A 22,436-nucleotide genomic window follows, 5' to 3' on the forward strand; every position below is an offset into this window, starting at 1 on the left:
CTGGGGGGCACTTCAAATGAAATTCTAGACCAGAGATTGCAGGTGTGACATCTCTAAGCCGTCTCCTCATCAGAAGCACCAGAGAAGCCCTGAGGGAGGGTGAGGGGGGGGGGGGTTGGTTAATCTGAATCTTCATTGGGAGTCAATGAACTAGAACTGACTGAGTCAGGTGTGGGGTCAGACTCTTTTCATTATGGATCCAAATTTGAGGCTTCAGACTCAAATGAAATTCTGCTGTCTTGTATGGACTGAACTGATGGATGGATGGAATCAAATGAGGCGTGTTCAAGTAGGATTGTGGTGTGAGTAAAAATGAAATCCCTCTCCTTGTTTTGAGTCATAACTCAGTGAAATCTGAACACACGCAAATGATCCACACATTTTTAGGACATACAATGCGTAATAAATTCATCCATGAAAGCGCTCAGAAATTATTTAAACAAAGACGTGAAGACGTGCCTGGTAACTCAGGACAGAACTTGCCTGAAAATCTACAGATTTTCCTTCAGTATCAGAGTAATCTAGTGACAGTTGTCTGTACATCCATTGGTATACATTGCAGACAGGAACTCCTAATGTCTAACTCTGTTTACAGTGAACCCTTGCTATATCGCGGTTCACCTTTCACGGCCTCGCTGCTCCACGGATTTGCATCGTGCATTGTGTTCTGCATTCTGATTGGCTGAACAGTCTCTCAGCTTCTTCTCCACCTGTGCGTCAAGAACGTTGCGGTTTATACACGTACCAAAAAACACACCTGCACCGCAGCGGCTCAGTCAGAAGAGCAGTGAAATACACGTGAGTCACTATTTTTCACTCCTGTACTTTGTATTTTTTTTCAGAATCATATTTCATTTTCTCCCGTTCTTATCCAATGACTCTGGTCGCGGTGGGGCGGGGGGCGGGGGGGGGGGGGGGGGGGGGGGGGGGGGGGGGGGGGGGGGGGGGGGGGGGGGGGGGGGGGGGGGGGGGGTGATGATCTCTGCAATTTGAAGCCTTCAGTTCGTATTGATGATTCAAATTATTATTTTACAGTACAGTAGTTATTTGTAAAAAAAACTTTATACGGTACTTTTATTTGTTAAACAAATGCTTGGGACTGTAAAAACGTTTTGTTCTTTGGTTTCAATGTATTATGGAGTATTTCATTGTATAATAATTGTAAAAAAAAAGAAAAAAGGTTACTACTTCACGGATTTTGCCTATCGGGGGTTCTTTTTGTAACGTAACCCCCGGGAAAACGAGGGTTCACTGTACTGTTAGTGGTGCCAATTTGCCAAAATGCAAACCAACATAGAGTTATAAAAAAAATGCTTTAGTAGAACACTGAGTCCATGGCGGCATTATACTTCCTGTTTACATACAAGGAAACTGTAACTATTTTGTTTTATAGTTTCCTCGTTTACATCCCCTAAGCACCATGGACATTGCAATAGTTTGAATTGTAAATATCACTATATCACAATCATTTTGTTGCATAAATCTCAAACAGAACCATTCATATGCAAATGTGCAACATTACTAAGTAGCCCAACCTCTTCTGAAAATAACAATACCTGGCTAATACATGCTGTGACTCTGCTAAAAGCCTACAAGTAAAGAGAAAACAAGCAAGGCATTCCTCTCTCCTTCCTCCCGCTCTGTTCCTTTCTCTCACACACACACCAGCTACATACCAAAACCCTGCAGCCAATCATTGACGTAGCCTCCTCATTAGAGCGGGTATTGATTAAGGTTATTGATCCATAAGATAAACCATCGGATCTCGGCCATGGCCAGCACAACGGATCTCTGCTGCTCGCCAGTGCCCCGGCAAAGGCTCTGAGCTATAAAAATATCAAGGGTCGGGAGTTTTCCTTCATGAGGCGAAAGAGAGAATAGACAGATGAAAGATAAAAGAGATTTGAGTGAAAGACAAGAAACAAGGAGGAGAGCTAGCGCCTGCTACAGACTTCCAGCTCATCAAGCTATGAAAAAACGGTGACAGAATGAGTTGATGAGGAAATCAAGGAGAGAGAGGGGATCAGGTGGAACTAAGAAAGGGTGTTATGCTATTTGTGACAGGTCGTGTCGGTGTGATAGGATTAAATGGTGTGACACTGACATGGTTATCATGGTATGCATGTAATGATGGCGACAGCCACACGGCGTAATCTATCCTCATCCGGCAACCCATTAGCAAATCACCTGCTAACACTCACGTTATTAACCAATCAGCAGGCCATCTGAAGAAACACAATGACCTGCTTTCCCCTCTTGTCCATTCGTTTTGTCCTCATCTGCTGGGACTGACATTCAATAAAGTATTTTTCCCCGGTGTGTTTTGCCACAGCTGATCCGGAATGACAGGGAATAAGCACCATGCTGGGAGATTCTACACAGCCCACAGTATGCAAGGAACTATATTAAAGATATCCATTTAATGATTATGCAATTAATATTTACCCATTTATCCATCCTAAAATGCCTCAGTGGCCTTAAGTGTATATTGGCCATCTCATGTTTGCACAAGGCATGTCTCAACTATTGAAAGCTGCTGAGCAAGATCAATATACATCCCGCTAAACAGAGAGAGAATAAAAGAGCATCCACACTGAGGGGCGTTTACTGACCACGGGGAAACACAGAGACATACATGGCCTCAGCAGTCCGCTGCAGATGCACATATGCTATTGGCTGAGATGCTTGAGCCGTGACCTGCTACACCCGACTACAGTGCAGCCATTAATTAATCATTTAATGTGTGTGGGTTTGCATGCCTGTGTGACAAAATTGGACAGACAAAATCTAAACAAAACTGGTTTCTGATGCGTTGCAATACATATGTTGTGATTAGGTCTACAGGCAAAAGTAGTCTCTCTGTCGGTCTCTCTTTCTCTGTCTCTGTCTCTCTGTGTCTCTCCTCAGGTCTATTTCTCTCTCAGTCTTTCCCTCTCTCTCTCTGTCTTACCCTCTGTCTCTTTCTCTCTCTCTCTCTCTCTCTCTATCTCTAGCTGCTGCAGCCACTCCACTCTGTGCCTTTGTTACCGTAGCAACCAATAGCAAAGCTAGGCAGAGATTCTCTATTGCAGTAGAAGTGAAGGCGAGGAGGGCGGGTTTGCCCCCTAATACAAACATGCGTACACATGTGTAACATATACACACACACACACACACACAGATACAGGGCTACACCGATACACATGCATACACTCAATCATTAACCCTGATCCCAAATGTGCATATTCATATGTGTGTGCATAAACACATGGACACAAATATAGGGAGGTGGGGGTCCCCTCTCTCTCAGCAAGGAGGGGGATGGGGGAGCTGCAAGCGTTTTGTCTCCACATTATCCACACTCTGACGAGACAGTACTGCTGATGTGAAATCAATATGGCAACAATGGACTAGATTCATTGAAAACGCAACAATGCTTGTATTGTACACTTTTCACTTAGAAAAGATCCTTACTGCTGAGAGATTGTTTTTTTACTGGGGTGTCACTTTCAAATATATAATATTTCAGCTGAATCCGAATGAGCTAACTGGGTGATCATTGTTCTGTGTTACTGTAAAACCACTTTACTGGACAAGCAAGTAACTTGATTTTGGACATGTTTGAGGATAATTCTCTTTTTCTTAATGCTTCTTGTCTAAGGAAGCTCTGAGAACTCCTCATCAATTATCATTGAATCAAAATGAAAAAAAAACATGAAGAAAATGAATCAAACTGTTAAAACTTGATTGATTGATTGATTGATCCCAAATTGGGACATTTCTGTGTTACAGCAGCAAGGTACAAGGCACACAGAACCCATACAGAATATATAAGAAGATATACTAGAGATGATAAGTATTAACATGAAGACTCTGCTGAGATGGAATCCTTTACAAATTCCTCCTTTGTAACACACTTGCTACTCTAAGACTGTATGCAGGTTAAAGCCCGGAATAAAAGGAAGGAGGCCTGAGGCTAGAAACACAGACACGGGCTAAACTGGGAGAAGTGGGTCACCTTCACACTACAGGACTCTACCCTACAAGCAGTATAGCTTCATTATTAGACTTCAAACTGATTTCCACAGTAAATGGAAAGGACGTGAACAAAATGTAGCCGTGAGAGAGTTTTTTTTCTAACAATGGTGCAGTGCTGATTCCAGATAACTAAAGGTCAGACAAACATTGTGTGACTATCATAAATCTCTCCTAGCGCGTCTATCAGCAATACAAGTAGGTTGCATTAAGTTGACTTAACAGATGTTACTCTCTCGGGTGTTTTTAGGCTTAAAGACAAAGTTTTTAGAGAGACGTTGTGGAGCTTGGATTCGGGATTGATTGCTCATTGGTGTCATGCCTCTTTTTTAAAGGTCATATTTCTTTTGTTTTCTTAATTCACCACAAAGACAAAATAAAAATGTGCTGACTTTGCATTTCAAGATTGAAGTTGGGAATCCTTTCACTCAATTCAGTAAATTTTATGGAGAAATATGAGCACTTTCACACTGGTGTCAACATTCAGCTGGTCTGATGGCCACTTGATTGAAAATGACTGACAAACACGCCGACGTGTGCATACATTCTGCCAAGTAATACGTAATACGTCTCCATAACAGCAGGCGGCGCTAATCTGTGTTGTCGCCCAAGAAAGGAAAACCGGAACTAGCGGAACATCTCTTTAGACTCTAATAAACACAGAGCACGCGGTCGCCAGTCATTGATTCCATCAGAGAGTGTTGATAGTAGTCCAGAACGACCGTTACTCGCAAGAAAATATGATGGCTAGTAATAAGAAGATACTGGCGTGGTCAGATCCGGTTTTCTCTTGCACTGATTCGCTAGTCATGGGCTAGCACTCCACCAATTAGATTGGTCCTTGAGTCTGAATTCAACAAGTCAAATCAGCCGAAATGAACACCGACAGCTCCTCCGACTGACGACGGAACACACCGAACAGACTCAGGTCACCGACCTCGCCAGGCTGTCCGACGGAACATAATCGGGTTCGGTGTGTCAAAGCCTTAAAGAATCTAGATGAGTAAAAGCATGCATTTTAAGATTCATGAAATAGTTTGTCCACCTGGCTACCACTATTTAGTACTTACACTGTTGGCAGCACATGAATCTAATGTTAAACTTACCTGTTAAAGGAATAATTCAACATTTTGCGAGTTGCTTTCTGAGAGAGTTAGATGACAACTCTGATATTTGTCCATTTAATATAAGGCTCCGGCCAGCAGCCAGGCAGCGCAGCTGAACAGGGAGTAGACGTTCCATTTGAAGATGGGTTATGTGCCGGACTGTGTCTTGGTTAAAAACAGGGATTTATGGCTTCTGCTGGTTACTTGGCAACAGCTCCCCAGGTCACTAAAATAGTCTTGCACATAACACCCCGTAAAACTGATAAAAACACGTTTCACTTGGGTTTTTGTACAGATTAAACCAACAAGATCTAATATGTTGATTAATGAGCTTGGTAATAGTATTTGTATTACCTTCAGACACCTAGCTGTTTCCAGTCTTCTCTCGTGCTAGGCTAAGCTAATTGGCTACTGGCTGTAGTTTAATATTATTCTACAGACATGGGAGGGGTGTCAATCTTCCCATCTAACCACCAGAACAATATAATATACATATTTCCCAAAATGCCAAACTATTCCTTTAATTTAAGATTGCTGGAACACTTTTAAAGTGCTCATATTAAGCTCATTTTCAGGTAAATAATTATATTTAGAGGTTATATTAGAATTGGTTTATGTGGTTTAATTTTTAGTTTAGTTGTACTGCACATTGCATCAGCTCCTCTTTTCACCCTGTGTGTTGAGCTCTCTGTTTTAGCTACAGAGTGAGGCATCTCACCTCTGTACCATCTTTGTTTGGAGGTGCACATGCGCAGTAAATACTGCTAGCTTGTCAGTTGCAGAGTTTGAGGATGTGTCCTGACAGTACCTAGGTAAGGACTACTAGCCAGTCAGAAGCAGAGTATGAGGGCCCTGACAGTACCTAGGTAAGGACTACTAGCCAGTCAGAAGCAGAGTATGAGGGCCCTGACAGTACCTGGGTAAGGACTACTAGCCAGTCAGAAGCAGAGTATGACGGCCCTGACAGTACCTAGGCAAGGACTACTAGCCAGTCAGAAGCAGAGTATGAGGGCGTGCTACGCTAGCAGCTAGGCGAGCACGGTGTTTTCTGTTGGAGATGGTAAGTCCCTTTGGGGGGTACTTTGGGCTTTTTTATTTTGTAAACCTATAACGTGCATAATAAAGATATATAACACAATAAAGGAAGGGGAAAAGCCAAAAAGCATAATATGAGCACTTTAAAGCTTACAAGCTGAGCATGTCAATGTTGTAATGGTTACTGTGAGGTAACTGGGGCTTCAGTTTGATGCAATCTTCCATTAAATGTGGCAATACAGGTAGAAGCACATTATGTCATTTTGTCAACAAACAGCTCGGAGTGAAGAGAAATTCATACACACTGTAGATATGTATTAGAAATTAATACTAAGATATGTATTCAGATAGACAGACCTGTTCACGCACACTCATTCAAACACAGTGAAATAAAGCCCAAATATTCATCCGCACGCAAACACACACACACACACACACACACACACACACACACACACACACACACACACACACACACACACACACACACACACACACACACACACACACACACACACACACACACACACACACACACACACACACACACAATCATGCTCTCTTCAGCTGTGTCAAGTCTTTATCTTATAAAGGTGGAGCCGATATTCCCTCAAGTGGCTGCCTGTGTCCTTAGAGCAGGTCTAATCAGAGTGGAGGGAATCTGTCTTTTGCTGTTAAATTTCCTAAAATACTTTTCAATCTACAGGGTCATTTATATGCTAATGCAAAGGTTACCTCTGCATAGGCCTTTGACGCAGCTGTTGTGCCGGTTATGTGTGCTTGTACGAAAGAGGAAAAATGATAGAAACAAGAGAGAGATGCAGTAGTGAGAGTGAACGGAAGAGATGAAAAAGAGAAGAAGGTAGGGTAAGAAGGGAGATGGAGGAGAGGAGAGAAGATACAGAGACAGAGAGGAAGGGAGATATTCCCCTGGGTGAGTGCCATAGGTAATTAAAATAGGATGGACAGTGCTGGAGTCTAGCCACAGAGAGCTCCATCTCCCCTCAGACTTCTTCCCCAATCAGGCCTTCTGCCTAGAGCCAAATTGCTGCTAGTGACAGACACACAGTAGCTTATGCAGTGAGTTATCAGCTTATGGTCAATGGACATGTACACACAGCTCAGAAATGCAGGTATAAGCCAGTCATAACACTCACAAAAATGATAAAGATTTCAGCTCCAAAACAGGTAATGTATGTGCTTCTGGTGCTGCAATGGGAGAAGAAAAATGCACATGGAAACAACACACACACACATCCATACAAACACACACACGTACACTCACTCACGCGCACACACATTTATGGTGCTGTACAAAGCTGCAGCAAGGGCAAACGTTACTAACCAGAGTTTGACTGCAGTAAGCACATATACATTCACTGCACAGCGCTAAGCTCGAGTCGAGCGCATGAGTATGCAGTGCACGCACTCACACACACACTATGAGCTCAGAGTCGAACACACGCGCACTCGAGTGCATACGACAGCAATGAAGATGCGGTCTAATTACACAACAGTGACAGGGGTTTTCATCCGTGAATTTGTCCGTTTTTTACACTGCTATTATTCTGTGTGTATTATTGGTTCACTTTGTACTGCACGAGGTGGTCTTTGACGTTTTGTTATTTTTTTCAAGTGTGTGATTTTCCAATATGGAGTACAAAGAAGAACATCTTACTGATATAAATTAGCAATTTTTTGATGTAAATGGATTGTGTTGCTGGCTAAAATAATCTGAAATAATCTGTTTTGCTTTTTATATTTCACTGACAACAGCCTGACATCTCCCTGCTTGTCATTTACCTACTTCAACAAAGACTATGCTAAGTAGGTTGGGCAAATGTCTTAACGTGGGAGCCATTACCATATATCTCATACCCTGTTAGTGGTTTCTGTTATGCTGTTGCTAAAGGAGGCTCAAGCGGAAAGGAAGCTCAAATTCTCGTCATGTTGTTCTTTGTGTGCTATGATCACCCGTAAAGGTAAATATAGCTCTTTTGTCAGAAGAAGCCTGCTAAGAGGATCAAAGCTCACAATAGGTGGTCTTCACACAACAGATATCAAAATGCCAAAGAACCTGGTTGTGGATTGACGTATGCACACACACACACACACACACACACATACATACAGCATACAAACCAGTTCGCAGAGGCGACGTCTCCCTTGAGAGCTTTCACTCTGCCACGCAGGTCTAATTGTGTTTCTACTACACTTTGTTCCTCTCCCCTCAATTGTGACAGGGCCCCAGATGAAAAGCCATAATTAAAAGAGAAAAGTTGTGTTTTTTGGAGGAAAAGGGAGTCTGGGAGAGGACAGGATGAAGAAGGGAGAAAGATTAGCCACAACAAAGCTTCACCGGGCAACAAAACCATCTTGAGTAGCTGGGAGACAAGGGACTCATATGCTCCCTTATCTCCTAATAAAAAAGTCCTCCAAAACCCTCTGGCTAAGCTTCCATAACTAAAGCCTGCCGTTGGCTTACGTGCTCATTGAACTTGTTGGACAACAAAGGCAGCAAAATGTGAGAGGATAGACCAAGCTCCTGAGAAATATGTAGACCTCCATTCACTTTGTGCAAAGAAGTAAAAAGCCAAGTGTCTCAGCGGTGGCATTTGAGAAAAGGTTACTTTCTTACTGGCTTATTTTTTGAGTTTTGTTTGTATGTGCGTGCAGATGTGTGTAAGCAGTTAAAGCGTGTAATGGATGGTCATTTTCTCATTTTGCAATTTTGCGATGTAAATGAGATCGCAGATGGCAATAGATTAGACTTCCCTTATATTTCAAAGTTGAAACAGCTGTGATATCACTCACAAACAATTTGCCAGACAGTAAAATGGGAAGCCCAGCTGCATGCAAAGAGAACCCTTTGAGAGACAAACTAACACTTGTGTTCCCTCACATACACTACAACAAATACACTGTTAAAATGTGCATGAGTAGACGCTAATCAGCCACACAGGCAAATGACCTGGCTGACCCTGATGAGGATGATGAGGACGTCAGAGGTGTTGTTAAATTGATATAGTGAACGGGTTAGTCCCCTGCACAATGAACACACATAGCAGCCCTTTATTCAATTTCATTTCATTTATATAGCGCCAAATCACAGCTATCTCATTGCGCTTTTCATAAAAGAGCAGATCTAGACTGTACTCTGTGATTTTATTTACAGAAACCTAACAATTCCCACCAAGAACAAGCCCTATTATCCTATGGCATGTGCAGAGACCACACAATGTGCAAAGGGATGCATGAAAAGAGGCTGCACCTCAGGGGAGGAATCCGTGAAGACAGCGAGTCATAAAACGGAAGATGCATGGCCACTGTAAAGTATGTGAAGGATTTTCACATTGAAAAACAACTGCAAGGCATTATTACATGGTAGATGTGGCTCATACAGCAACCGCATCAACAAGGTACAGCCACCTTGGCCACCTGAGCCTCATTTACCTTTTGGTGTACAGTTTATGGCACCAAACACATACAGCAGAGTTTTCTATATAAGCAAAGCTACTCAGTTTGTGCGGTAGCTATTGTCTTGCTCCTTTTCTTTTAAAAAATCTGAAAAGAGTTGTTGGACAGACAGACAGGCTCCTGAAATCCTCTTACATCAACACAGAATGTTTTGCACAATGGATATTATTTTAAATATACCCCTCTCAGGATAAATACTATACTTTCTGACAAGTAAAGATGACTGTGTGAGACCTGACCCTCCTGCACAAGGACTCGTTGAGGTCCACACTTGGAGGACCCTGCTGGAACAGGTCACCCTTCATGGTGGATCTCATTGCCCTGAGGTCTGTAGACTTTAATACTCTATTCAAGTGTTGATTTTGGACTAAAGAATCCCACCAATGCCTACAACCAGATACACACTGCACTCTGTGTGAAACTGGAACTTCAAAAGATACTGTAGCTGGCTGCTTTTGAAGAAAATCTGCATTCCTTCAAATGTCTTGATACTAGTCACAACTTTTTGCACGCAGAGGAGATGTTGCTTCATGGCAGAGGGGAGTTGGTACAGCAAGTTTTGGAAGTTAGGCTTTCTAAAAGTTCATTTTAACACTATAAGAGCGTACATTGACATTCCTTGGTTTATCAGCAAAGCAGTGGGTGAAATCTACAGTGTTCTACAGTATAGGTTAAAGCAAGTGACAACTCAGGTTTGGCGAAAAGAAACAAATCATTCCTGAGGTCTGATGTGCAGTAGGAATAGAAAACTAGAGGTTTAGTAGCTGCCTAGAGCCCCACAGCGTTTCAGTCAGTCAATACTGTTCCTCTCTGTGTACCAGAGGTAAAGAGAGGACATTTGCAGCTGATAGCTCGGTGTATTCTCTTGGTGAAGGAAACAGAGAAGCTGTTGGGTAACATCTCTCTCCTTCTAAAGTCTTCTGCCTGTTTCATCTGAGTCTATTTAACACAAGAACTCAGACTGTCATTCTACACATAGACATGTGCTCCTTAGCAACCATTCTGCCGTTGATTTATTCCCTTTGTGGGAAGGATGTATTATGATGCAATCCAATCTCATTTTTCCCCCGTGCTTGAGATGCCCTGTTTGCGGTTTAGCATGTGTGATTGAATAGGGTCCTATGTGATCAATAGACCTCATTAAACGTCCCTGTGAGCAGTTGTCTCACTCTAGGCTCTCTTAAATTGCTTTTACCCTCAGCCTGCTCTGCCTTATTGCTTCAAGTGGCTCCAACTTTGTTTGCGGTAGAATTAATCTTCTAATTGAATGACTCAAGCCTGGCCTTTGCATGCTATGTCCCAAAAAATGTAAATTAAAGTGTCCATTTGGTTCCCTTCACTATATGCTGTGGGCGTTTAGGTGTTAGAGGGCTTTTGGGGTTGCTGTGTGTTTGGGATGGGCGGCTGCTGAAGGAAACAGTGGCTGCACCTGTTGTTCCCTGTGGTTGCTGTGTGTTTGGGGGTTAGCACCTGCTCACGGCTGCTGTGTGGCTGTCTGTGTGGGCAGCAGGGATAACAGGGAGACCATTCACACCCGCTCAGACTGCTGTCTGCAGCCCCTCTCCCTCAACGCTCGTTTGCTCTGAGCTTTCTGCTCCATCATTTCTTTTTGAGTCTTTTACATCCTCTACCTATCCCCCTGCAGCATATATGCCAGACTGCTACCTACCACACGTTGTCCTTTGTATCCCCTGTCTGTTTCTGTCTCCCTCACCTTCTATTTTTTGTCTTCAACCATCTCTTTTTGCCTTTCAACTCCCACAGAAACACAAACATAAAAAGCAGCAGCTGGGAGCTGTTACAGTCTTTCTGTTGAGCTTGATAGCTCTTAGTGTGAAGGATGATGTTGTAAACAATGAATTACGTATAACTACTAAATCACTTCAGTAAGAGCTGGGACGCCAGTGACTGAGCTTTTAACTTTGGGCCATGGAGGTTGGGAGTGTGCAGTGTAGTTATGGGCAATTTAGGTGACAAGTTATTGTGGCCTAAGTGTGCAAAACACATTTGAACAAAGGATATATTTGAGAGTTTTTAGAGTATTCTCCAGTTATTGTCAGTCGTGATGCCAGCTGTCTAGTAAAATGCTAAGAGACAGATATTGGTCATCTAAGTCTAAATCGTTAAATACACAACCTTAACTGAATTCCATTGAATATGAATCCCTCCCGTGCATTCATCATGCCCCTCCTGTCTCTCTACTGTGAGTGAGTAATGACACATTCAATGTACTTTATGGCTTCCAAATGATCACATGTGACCTTTAGTCTTGGGCAAACATTAAATAAAAACATCATGGATTTACACGAGGGGTCTTGGTCTAACTAAGAATTTCAATCAGGCTTTGTGCTCCTCCTTGCAATGCAGTTCTAATGTGCAAGAATGGCTCTTTTTGCTGTGACATCACTTCAAATCTACGTGAAGGAATAACAAGCCCATGCAACACGTGAAAGAAGAAGAATATGGAGTGATATGCAACAAAGACATGCACATAATATGCAAATAACGCATAAAACTTATAGCAGACACAAAGAGCGGTCCACAGAGGTCCAGGCCAAACACACACACACACACACACACACACACACACATCTAATGGCTAACTCAGAGGAGTGATAATGCAGCATTTCGTTTAGTGGCAGTAGGCTACAACAATTGCGCACATGTTATGCCTATAAAGCCTACCTGTTCATCCCATCCGCACCCCGTCTCCTTCACACATCCCCATCTCTCAATCCCACCATTTGGCACACTCACCGCACCAGATGGCCAGGTAGGGAGCGGAGGAAGGTGCCAGTCGCCAACTCGCGCTCTCCGGTCGCTCTTCTTCCTCTCTGTGGAGAAAAGGGATCCGGATACCACGGCTCTCGGAATCCAAAGCCTCTCTGAAATGTAAGAGCAGCTCCTCAGCCGCACCTCACCTGTCTTCCCTCTACGCTCCCTGCGCGCTGCCGTATCATCACCGTTTACCGTGCGCGTCCAGAACGCCCAGTCAACTACGAAACGTTTTTTTTTTTGTTCCTGGAGAAAAAAAGAGTCCGTAGTGTAAATGCGTAAACAGCAACCTATTGGGGTTTTCTGTGATGCACAAAACGCTTTATTTCCCGGTAGCCTCGTTCAGACCCCTGTAAAATCCCAAATCCTGCAATTGCGGGCTGTAGGATATTAAGTCTTCTCAGGGGAAACTGCCAGTTGTCTGCACATACGGCTTTAAAATCAGTAGTCAGCTTAATGTAATCCCCTTTTCAAATTTACGGTGGCGAGGTGAAATGCCCAACGCAGAGCAGTCACAGTGACAGCAGGGGCCCATAATTCACAGCCCCTGAAACCCAGTCCTGCAGTGGATCAATGATGAATAGAGAACCTCTCTCTCTCTCTCTATCTCTCTCTCTCACACACACACACACACACACCACATTCTGTATCAAGCGATTGAAATTCCAGAAAGTTACATTGCATAAAACCTAAGAATGACAATATAATATAACAAATAGTAATGCGTTATAAAGATGAGGAAAAACATCAGCACTCTTTATGAGAATGATCAAATATTTGGAGGTAGCCTACTCATACTTTAGTATGCTAATAGTAATTTTTAGGGTAATTAATTTATACTTCTAATTAATGTAGGCCTACTAGATTTCAGGGGGACTTTTTTAAAAACTTTTTACCCCATTAAATTGATTGCACACCTTCTAAAATATGATGCATTATTTTAGTAGAGGGCTATTACAGAAGTAGCCTAGTTCTGAATAATGCAGGACATTTACTTATAATTGAATATTTTACACACTGGTATTTCTGTTTCTACTTGAGTAAATGATCAGTACAGGCAACTTGTTCAGGCTCTGTATAGGGTTTACATAATTTATATATATATATGCTATCTTGCAGTGGAGGTTCTAGACCATTTCAAATGGAGGGGCCAGGCTGGGGCCACATGGGTTTTATCAAATATTTTTAAGGTGCCCTGCCATACAAAACTGTGTTTACTAACATTTTTTAAAAAAAATATGTCAGGTCCTTGTGTTCATGTGTTATGTGGTGAATGTGAAGATGAGTTGCTACCTCTTCTGAAACAAGAGGAGAAATGAGGCCAATCACAACAGCCGGCCAGTCTGACGTCATGTTGCCTGAGCTCATTACTATTCATGAGCGGGGTAAAGGATGCTGATAGCCAGACTCTCATTGGCTAGCTGTTAGCCATTCAGAGTCAAGCAGCTTAGCTGGTTGAATATTAATGAGAACTGGCACAAATCTAGCTGAGTCTTCCTGCAGGCTTTCTATACTACTCTAGAATGGCTTGAAACAAGGTAACCAAGGCGTTTTTTTCCATAAAAAAATGTTACAGAGTCCAAGGTAGAACTTCAGACATCACTACAAAGTAATGAAATAGCTTGCGTGTGGCAGGGCACCTTTAAGCACAAGGGTTACATACAAGCATCAATAGGTTTGGGTCACATATATAACAATAAACACAAGAATATTCAGCGTTAACCTACATTTTAAATATCACAACACATGCATAATATCCCAAAAGTGGGGTAAACATTTGCCACAGTCATGGGGGTCTATTAACGTTATAAGTATGTGTTAGCTATTAATAACCCTTACGGAAACAAAACTGTGATATAGTTTAAAATAATTCATTCACAGACTTCCCCATTATTTTTAACCGTTTTGCAAACAATAAACATTATTTTGAAAAATGAATGTGCCTTACGTCACTTCCGGATTTAGTCGACACAGTAGTAAAAAAAAAAAATCTGGTTGCTATGAATTTCAGCTAGCTAGCCCCCGACAACTGATAGTACACTTGAGTAAAACCATCCATGTCAAGACACAAGATAGGTTTTCGAAGTCTTGTGCCGCTTCTCTGTCCATATAGGGGCACACCAGCCTGCTTGCCAACCTCCTGGGATTCGGTAAGTAGCTAGCTTTGCGGCTAGCGTTGTTGCGAGCTAGCCGCCGCCGCTAGCTGGTTGCTAACGATAAGTGATACTATCTTGACTGTTAGCTGGCATAAACCTGTGCAGTGGACATTGCCTTATAACAGCAGTCATGTGTATGTTGTATGTATGTATGCCGTGTCAAAATTCTCCCCCCTTATGTGCCCACATCACTGGCTGACGTTAGAGGTTGATTTCGTTGTTAATTCACGTTAGCTAACGTTACCTATAGCATATCAGTCGCTCTCAGTGTCGAGGTGTCGGTACACTCAGTCACCCTTGTCCATGATCACATCAGGGCAGCTGAATCACTTTAATCCCGCGATAAGAATTTACAGCCTTAGTATATGGATTCATTAATTGCATATCACTTCCGCCCTAATAAAAGCTAGGGGGTTACACTACAGGAGCTGGGCAATTATGACAATAACACCTGACGCCTTTAACCCTGATAATGAATCTGTTGTCTTTTGTCTTTGAGTCAGATGTATATCTTCCTCACAGCTGTGTCCAGTGCATGTGTAATTATAATTTAATTCCAACTGCTATATATGATAAAGCAAGAATAATATCTTGGGCTTCTTAGTAGTTATACTATGTCATTTTTTATCAGCACAAAATAGGTCTAGGAAGAGCTACATTAAATACCAGGCTAACTAGGCATGTGTGACTATACCTTGTTATGAACAATATGTAGAGCCATTTTAATCTGTTATTTCTTTTTTTAACGAAGATCCTGCTGGCTCAGTCACTAGACCAGAAGACCTTGGCACCGTTGTGTGCCAGTTCATTTCAAGACCCAGGGAATTTTGAATCCAGGTACGTTCATAGCAGGGTATCTGTGGAGGGTTTCCCCCAGGAAATTGGTTAGTGGATGTTTATCTCTGCCCCTCCTAACTTGGATAAACATAATTTCCCCCCTTAGATTGCAGCGATCTGCCATGATTAATAACAGATTATTACAGATTTTTGATTAATAAAGTTTATCTATCTATCTATCTATCTATCTATCTATCTATCTATCTATCTATCTATCTATCTAACTGCGTAGCAAACATAGGATGGGATAGATCAGTAAAACATCTGCTGAGCTGCATCACAACTCCTAATCCAGATAGTTACTAGATGACGATTAAAACATTTCCCTCATTTATTAAATATTTAGCATTTGCTGTGTGATGTTGTGGCACTGCTAATTTCCCTGAAGCATATTAAGCATGATATTATATTTCATTAAAATTAATAATTTTCTTCCGATGACAGTGGAGGCATTCTTTGTTTTAGGCGAGGCGGTGCACCTCCACCATAAAACACTAAGGGACCCCCGCTTTGAATCAAAGGTAAAAGGTTTTGCTTCCTGAATGCTGACCTTATTTACATCTGCCGTGTCTTTTCCACCAGACGATGAACGGTCTGTCCATACGAGAGCTATGCTGTCTGTTCTGCTGCCCCCCTTGCCCCAGCCGCATTGCTGCCAAACTGGCTTTCCTCCCTCCAGAGCCCACCTACGCCCTTCTCCCTGACACAGATCCAAGCTCTGGAGCTGGAGCTGCTTCTGGGTCCACTTCCGGGGCTGCTCAGCCTTCTCTTGGAGCCCCAGGACTCCGTTCCCGGCAGGGCACTAGTAGTGGAAGTGACAGAGGAGGCGGAGGTGGTGCCGGAGGTGGAGGTGGAGGTGGTGGTGGTGGTGGAGGAGGAGGTGGTGGTGCAGGAGCAGCAGCAGCAGCAGGAGGAGCAGGTGGCAGTGGTTGGAGCGAGGGCAGGTGGAAGCTTCATCTCACAGAGAGAGCAGAGTTCCAGTATTCACAGAGAGAGCTGGATGTGACGGATGTATTCTTGACCAGATCTAGCCGAGGGAACAGGGTGGGGTGCATGTACATCCGCTGTGCCCCCAATGCTAGGTGAGACACACACCATCCTCTAAACACCTTTAGACTGAAGTATGTGTACTTTTAATTGGAGAGCTTGCCTGTTTTTTGATGGAACCAAATACAAATATATTTCTCTCAGTCATACAGTTCTAGCCCATGTTATTCCATTAACTTAGGGCTTCTCAGTTCAGCAGTGTCCCTGCTTACCTCAGCCAGCTGCCTTACTTCCTTGATCTTTCTTCTTCCTCCTTTGTGTCTCAGGTTTACAGTGTTGTTTTCCCATGGCAATGCAGTGGACCTGGGCCAGATGAGCAGCTTCTACATCGGCTTAGGCACACGCATCAACTGCAACATCTTTTCCTACGATTACTCCGGCTACGGTGTTAGCACTGGCAAGCCCTCTGAGAAGAACCTATACGCGGACATTGATGCTGCCTGGCATGCCCTGCGTTCTCGGTAAGCAGGCAAAAAACGTCCATTCCCATCCACACAAGATCCAAAATAAACAGCCAATAAGCACCATGTGCCAGTTAAAGTGTCTTTTGATGATAATTCTGTAGGGGCCACTTGGATCACCGGTCAGTACATTTTTTTTGAACAGAACATTTGGTTGGATCAGTTATATTCAAACGTTGTCCCTGCTGACCACAGTCCCTCTCTCTGACAATCAGCCAGTCAAATCAAATCTAAACAATGGCTCTGTATCTGACAGACTGATGATTGGCTGTCGCAAACTGTGCTCTGCATGAAGCCTCAGCATCTAATTTTCTGAACAGTATTCCTCTTGTTTATCTGCTGACTGCATGGTTAATGAGCCTAATGTCAGGAGAAACGTAAAATTCCGAGGTGGCAAATAATAAGACTTAAAGGTGCCTAAGCAATCTCACATTTTCTAGGCTACAACATTTTTTGTCACATACAGCTATCATCTCCTCCCTATCTGCTAGCTGCCTGTCCCTTGAACACATTGTAAAAAACGCGGTCTCTGTAGACAGACCAGGGTCTCCAGACGCCAACGAAACCAAACTGTGCTTTAACCCGTTGGAAACCACCATACAACCTTTCTATCCGCACGTGGACGTAGCAGCAAGCAGCTAGATAACTCATTCAACCTTGCGGTCTTCAGATCACCTTGACAGCGTGTGCTTGTGTGTGCTTGTGTGTGTGTGTGTGTTTATGTATGTGTTTTGTGTGTGTCTGTTTCGCCGTGTGTTGTTTTGTCTCCCTCCCTCCTGTCTTTCCTCTGTGTAATTATTCCTATTTTTTGGTTGTTGGTCATGGGACATGTTCTTCGTCTCAGTGTATTGTTTGTAATTGTTTGTGACAGTTTATTGTCTATATGTATAAAGAAAAAATAATTTGATCACCAAAACGTTAAGACAGCAAACATTCGTGTTATAACAAAATCCAAAATTACTCGCAAAGTCCTTGATTCTGGGCTTAAGATAGTTTTTAAAAAGGTTGGGTAATATGCGGTGTCGGTGTTTGGAATAATTATTACATTTCATGTTTTTTTTGCTGATGGTGTTCTCTTTCCAACTTTGTGTATTATTAACATGAAACATAGAGTTAGTGATTTCTGTGCTGGACTGAAAGGCTTACTGCACACTGCACTCATTCTGCATATAGAAACGTACACACTTGCAAACTGCATGTCAATCAGTTTGCACTCATACTTACAGAATGAAAGGCACTTTTTTGAAATTCTGAACTGAAATCTGTGTGTGTCGTCTCAGGTACGGCATCAGCCCTGAGAACATCATCCTGTATGGACAGAGCATCGGCACGGTGCCTACAGTAGACTTGGCATCCCGGTTCGAGTGTGCTGCTGTGGTCCTCCACTCACCTCTCACCTCTGGCATGAGGGTGGCTTTCCCCGACACCAAGAAAACATACTGCTTTGATGCATTCCCTAAGTAAGTGCTCTAACAGATGTATGGTAGGTGGATTTTCTGTGTTATCAACGTTTTAAATGCAATGTTCTTTTAAAAAAATTGAAAGTGACATTTCACACAAAATCTATATTTTGCATGCTAGAACTCTGCAGGGGGCCCAAACTTTAGCAGACGCCTTTTTTTGTTTTCTGTTATTTTGACTTTTTGTGACATATTACACAAATGTCTAATCTGGCATTTGATGCCTTCTGGAGATTTTTAGAGATGTTTTCTTGGCTTTTTAATGCACATTAATACACATTTTTACCTGGGGCTCCCAAATGTTTGAGCCCCACTGTAAGTTTAATGATAAGTTAAAGCTCAATAAGTCCTTTATCAAACTGGATGAATGTTTGTCCCGGGCCAGGATAGGAAATTAACAATGTCAAGGTAAACAAGCCACTGACACAGATGTTCAAAATGGATTCATTCAATAAATAATTTGTTGTCTTAAATCCACCAGCCATTTTCATAATATGCCAACATTTGCAGCATCCTGAGCTGTAAGGGTTTTACTAGGAAAACTCAGCTCAGAGTAATTATATTCTCTCCAGAACAAGTTTCCTTTTTATTTCAAAAGCACTATACAAAAAAATAATATAACCAATGTGATATTCAAACTTTTGACTGCTTTCTTTAATAACTGCATAACACAATACTTTGAGTAGTACATTTTAAAATAAACTACTTGCAATATTTAAGTACAAAAAATGTTGACTACTCTAGTACTTTCCCTAAGTATGGCGCTTAAAGAGCACTTCAACTTCTACTCAAGTCACTTGTACTTTTACTCAAGTCTGAGTCTCTAGTACTTCATACATGCAAAAGACAGACGGAGGTTTAATATCATTTTAATCTTTCCCAAATGTTGACGGAAATGCACCTTTTCATTATTTATTATTCGTCAATAGTGTAAAATTGCCTTATTAGTGCATTAATGACCTTTTATTAACATTTTTCTTCCAGCATAGAGAAGGTGTCAAAGATCCCTTCTCCGGTGCTGATCATCCACGGTACGGAGGACGAGGTGATCGACTTCTCCCACGGCCTCGCCCTGTTTGAGCGCTGTCCCAAGGCCGTGGAGCCCCTCTGGGTGGAGGGGGCCGGTCACAACGACATTGAGCTTTACAGTCAGTACCTGGAGAGGCTACGGCGCTTCATCAACCAGGACCTTGCTGCCCAGCATGCCTGAGAAAACTACAGCCTCTCTGCAGTTGTGTGAATGGGACGTATGTGCGTACGCATGTGTGGGAGACCGAGTGAGCACGTTTGCAACAAATGGGTGAGAAATTGTTCTAAAACAATATGTGATTTTTTTCTCACATCTGTGTGTCTTTGAATCAGCACACCTTTACGGATAATGTCCTGTCCAAAAGGTGGGAACAGTTTTTAATATATCAGTAGCTGTATCTGTATGGTGGCGTGTGGCAAAACACTAAAAACAAGAACCTGGATTCTATAACTTTACACATCTGGTTTTTAAGGTAGGGGAGTATATGAATTGCAGCTTTGACACGTGTCACTAACATGAATTAAGAAGTAACGGCAATGTGCTTTGTCCAGAAAAGGCACACAGATGTACTGTAATTTTAAAGTATGACGTGTTAGTGAATGTATGAGTTACGGTTGTAAGTGTTGAGTTCATATCTCCATGCGTGCACATGTTTGTGAGTGTGTGTGTGTGTGTGTGTGTGTGTGTGGCAGTGATGGAAGACATGAAGGACATCCTAATGACTTGGACAGCTGCAAGTGGAGGAAGCTTGAGACTTATCAATATTGTTTTTTGTTTTGGTTTTTTCATTATTGCGCGTGTAGGCTATGTTTGAAAAAAAAATACCTCCACAGCTTGACCAGTTCTCTCTCCAGTGGACTAACACTGGTCAAGCATGTGCCGTCCCACTCCTCCACTCCCTGTTTACCTGTTTATGGATATCCATCTGACTGCCAGGGCATTTCCCAAGTTGTCCAGCTAAAACTAACCTACTTTATATGTGTGGTTTGGGGGTCCATCTCTGGATACAGTGGATACTTAAGGACTAGTCTGGAATACTGGCATAGCTTGTATGGCTGTCGGGCGTCTCATACTTTCCTCTCCATTATTTTTGACTGTAGAGATCACATAATGGCCAGCTTCCACTTTATTTCCTGGCTGTAGCTTTAGCCTTTACCTGTCCACAGAACTGCAGCAGCAACTTAAAGGGAATTCTTTTTATCCCTCTGTATTGCTTTCCCCCATCCAGTCCTACATACTTATGATAAAGAACGATGGTGTGGTTGAACAATATTTTGGCATTAGTAGAACAGCTAGAATTGCAGGTTTACGAAGCAATTTCACCGTCACTTTGGGTCAGTTGGCTCTGAAACGAAGGCTGGAGCTCAGTTTTTACTGACGTGGGACTTTTAGAGGCTGGGCAGACGGCACTGACTGTGTAACAGCAGGATTAAGTCAAATTCACAGGAATGGTTTGGCACTTTGGTAAATAGTCCTTTTCACTTTCTTACTGCAATGTGTTATTTGGTTATGTGAACTTTAGAAGTGCCGGCCGGTGGATTTCGTTACCTTTGTACCCAGCCGGGCCATCGGCTTCCAGTCTTAACGCCAAGCTAAGCTAACCAGCCACTGGCTGCAGTTTCATATTTAGCGTACAGACATGAGAGTGGCATCATTCTTCTCATCTAACCCTCAACAAAAAAAATCAAACAAGTGTATTTCCTGAATGCAAAATCTACCGTTTAGTCTGGGAGTGCAGCGGTCATGGTCTGTGAATAATTTGTAATCTCTTCTGGTGAACTTTTGGAGATTGGCTCTAAAGGTATATGGATAAAAAGTAGCTGCAGAGTTCATGGAACTAATGATGATTATGTCTGACTTAGAAGAAGCTTTTGTGTAATGCCGGTTAACTTGTAGTCTTACATGACGGATAGTTTTCCCAGTCTTGCACTCATCAGCAGGGTTAGTCATCCTCCTGTTCTTATGCACATTTCTTTCTAGCGTTTTTGTCCTGATGTAATTAATCCTGGACGTGTTTGTCGTAGTGTGGAGCCATGGGTTGTTCCTTTCCGAACCATGCGTGTCGATGTTCTGACCCAGATCGGGTGCCGGGACGTGGCACCATGCCTGCTATAGCTGTGTTTAACCTCTGTGGCCCTACATGTACAGGAGCTCTCCTATGGGTGGCAGCACGCCTAACGTCTGACACGAGCCACACAAGAGCCTCTCACTGTTGGTGTGGTGCAGGTTCCACCACACACACACACACCTTTGCACGTCCTCACACGCGTACATAAACACACTCGCACACATTCAAACACAACACACATGCATACACACTACACACAGTACTGTTGTATACAGTATATTTACACATTTATATATCAGATCAAGCATGAAAAAAGCAGGTCTTAAGTTCAGCACTATTGTACAAAGCATCCAAAGTGTAATAAGGGTATAAAATGTAAGTTTGTGTGTCTTCATTATTATTAACTGTCTTCTACAGGCCAGCATTAAGGATACTAACATCACGTTTGAATAACTAGTAATAGACCCTGTGTGTAGATCTGTAAAAGTACAACAACTAAGTTTATGGTTGCAGGCTAGCACCACATATCAGATCTACACAAGGTATCTGCTGCATAGGAGACTCGTCAGTTTCAGTGATAGTTGCTGTGTTTTTCTTTTTGTTTTTTTAGGGAACATGTACTGAACTAGCACTGATCTGATTACTCCATTGTGGGAGTACAAGTGGGTCTTAGGGAACACCGATCACTTCCTGTCATCTTTTCGAACAGGGAATCTCTCCATTATCATCCTGTGCTTTGTGTCTCTGATATTTAAATAATTGAAAGCTGTTACCATCTTGGACTGAGGTCTGAGCTGTCAGAAGAAACGTTCTGTGGACCATTGGGGTTATCAGGGAAACCACTGGATCCACCTTTCATTCACGGGGTCTAAGAAACCGGGTGGAGACTTGTTTAATTGATGCACCACTATGGTTGACGTGTATTGTATTCTCTGGCCCTGAATGTGTATTGATGGGGATGGGGTTGGGG

At 42.6% G+C, this 22,436-nt stretch overlaps 2 protein-coding genes across 4 annotated transcripts in view; one reads left to right on the forward strand and one right to left on the reverse strand.

Annotated features, from left to right (window-relative positions):
• Positions 1–12,980, reverse strand: part of LOC117954401 (semaphorin-6B-like) — a 33,267-nt gene extending 20,287 nt beyond the window's left edge. For both annotated transcript variants that reach the window (XR_004658813.1, XM_034888164.1), the window contains exon 1: positions 12,390–12,980. The gene's annotated coding sequence lies outside the window, so the exon portion shown is untranslated. The remainder of the gene's footprint in view (positions 1–12,389) is intronic.
• Positions 12,981–14,320: 1,340 nt separating this feature from the next.
• On the forward strand, positions 14,321–19,930 carry LOC117954878 (alpha/beta hydrolase domain-containing protein 17B-like). 2 transcript variants are annotated; one of them, XM_034888973.1, is made up of 6 exons: positions 14,321–14,557; positions 15,315–15,400; positions 15,983–16,482; positions 16,714–16,908; positions 18,189–18,368; positions 19,353–19,930. In XM_034888973.1, exons 3-6 carry the CDS (start codon positions 15,986–15,988, stop codon positions 19,576–19,578), a joined length of 1,098 nt encoding a protein of 365 aa, XP_034744864.1. In that variant the 5' UTR covers positions 14,321–14,557; positions 15,315–15,400; positions 15,983–15,985; the 3' UTR covers positions 19,579–19,930. The 2 variants fall into 2 exon arrangements, with proteins under 2 accessions (XP_034744864.1, XP_034744865.1); XM_034888974.1 differs by lacking the exon at positions 16,714–16,908.
• Positions 19,931–22,436: the final 2,506 nt, after the last annotated feature.

Source organism: Etheostoma cragini, chromosome 12 (assembly GCF_013103735.1).
Source record: "Etheostoma cragini isolate CJK2018 chromosome 12, CSU_Ecrag_1.0, whole genome shotgun sequence".
NCBI classification, from domain to species: domain Eukaryota; kingdom Metazoa; phylum Chordata; class Actinopteri; order Perciformes; family Percidae; genus Etheostoma; species Etheostoma cragini.

Bases quoted from the DNA above. Each gene is read 5' to 3' on its own strand.
- LOC117954878 (XM_034888973.1), top strand. From the start codon at position 15,986: ATGAACGGTCTGTCCATACGAGAGCTATGCTGTCTGTTCTGCTGCCCC. The intron at 16,483-16,713 runs GTGAGACACACA...TTTGTGTCTCAG, and splicing joins CGCTGTGCCCCCAATGCTAG to GTTTACAGTGTTGTTTTCCC. The intron at 16,909-18,188 runs GTAAGCAGGCAA...GTGTCGTCTCAG, and splicing joins TGGCATGCCCTGCGTTCTCG to GTACGGCATCAGCCCTGAGA.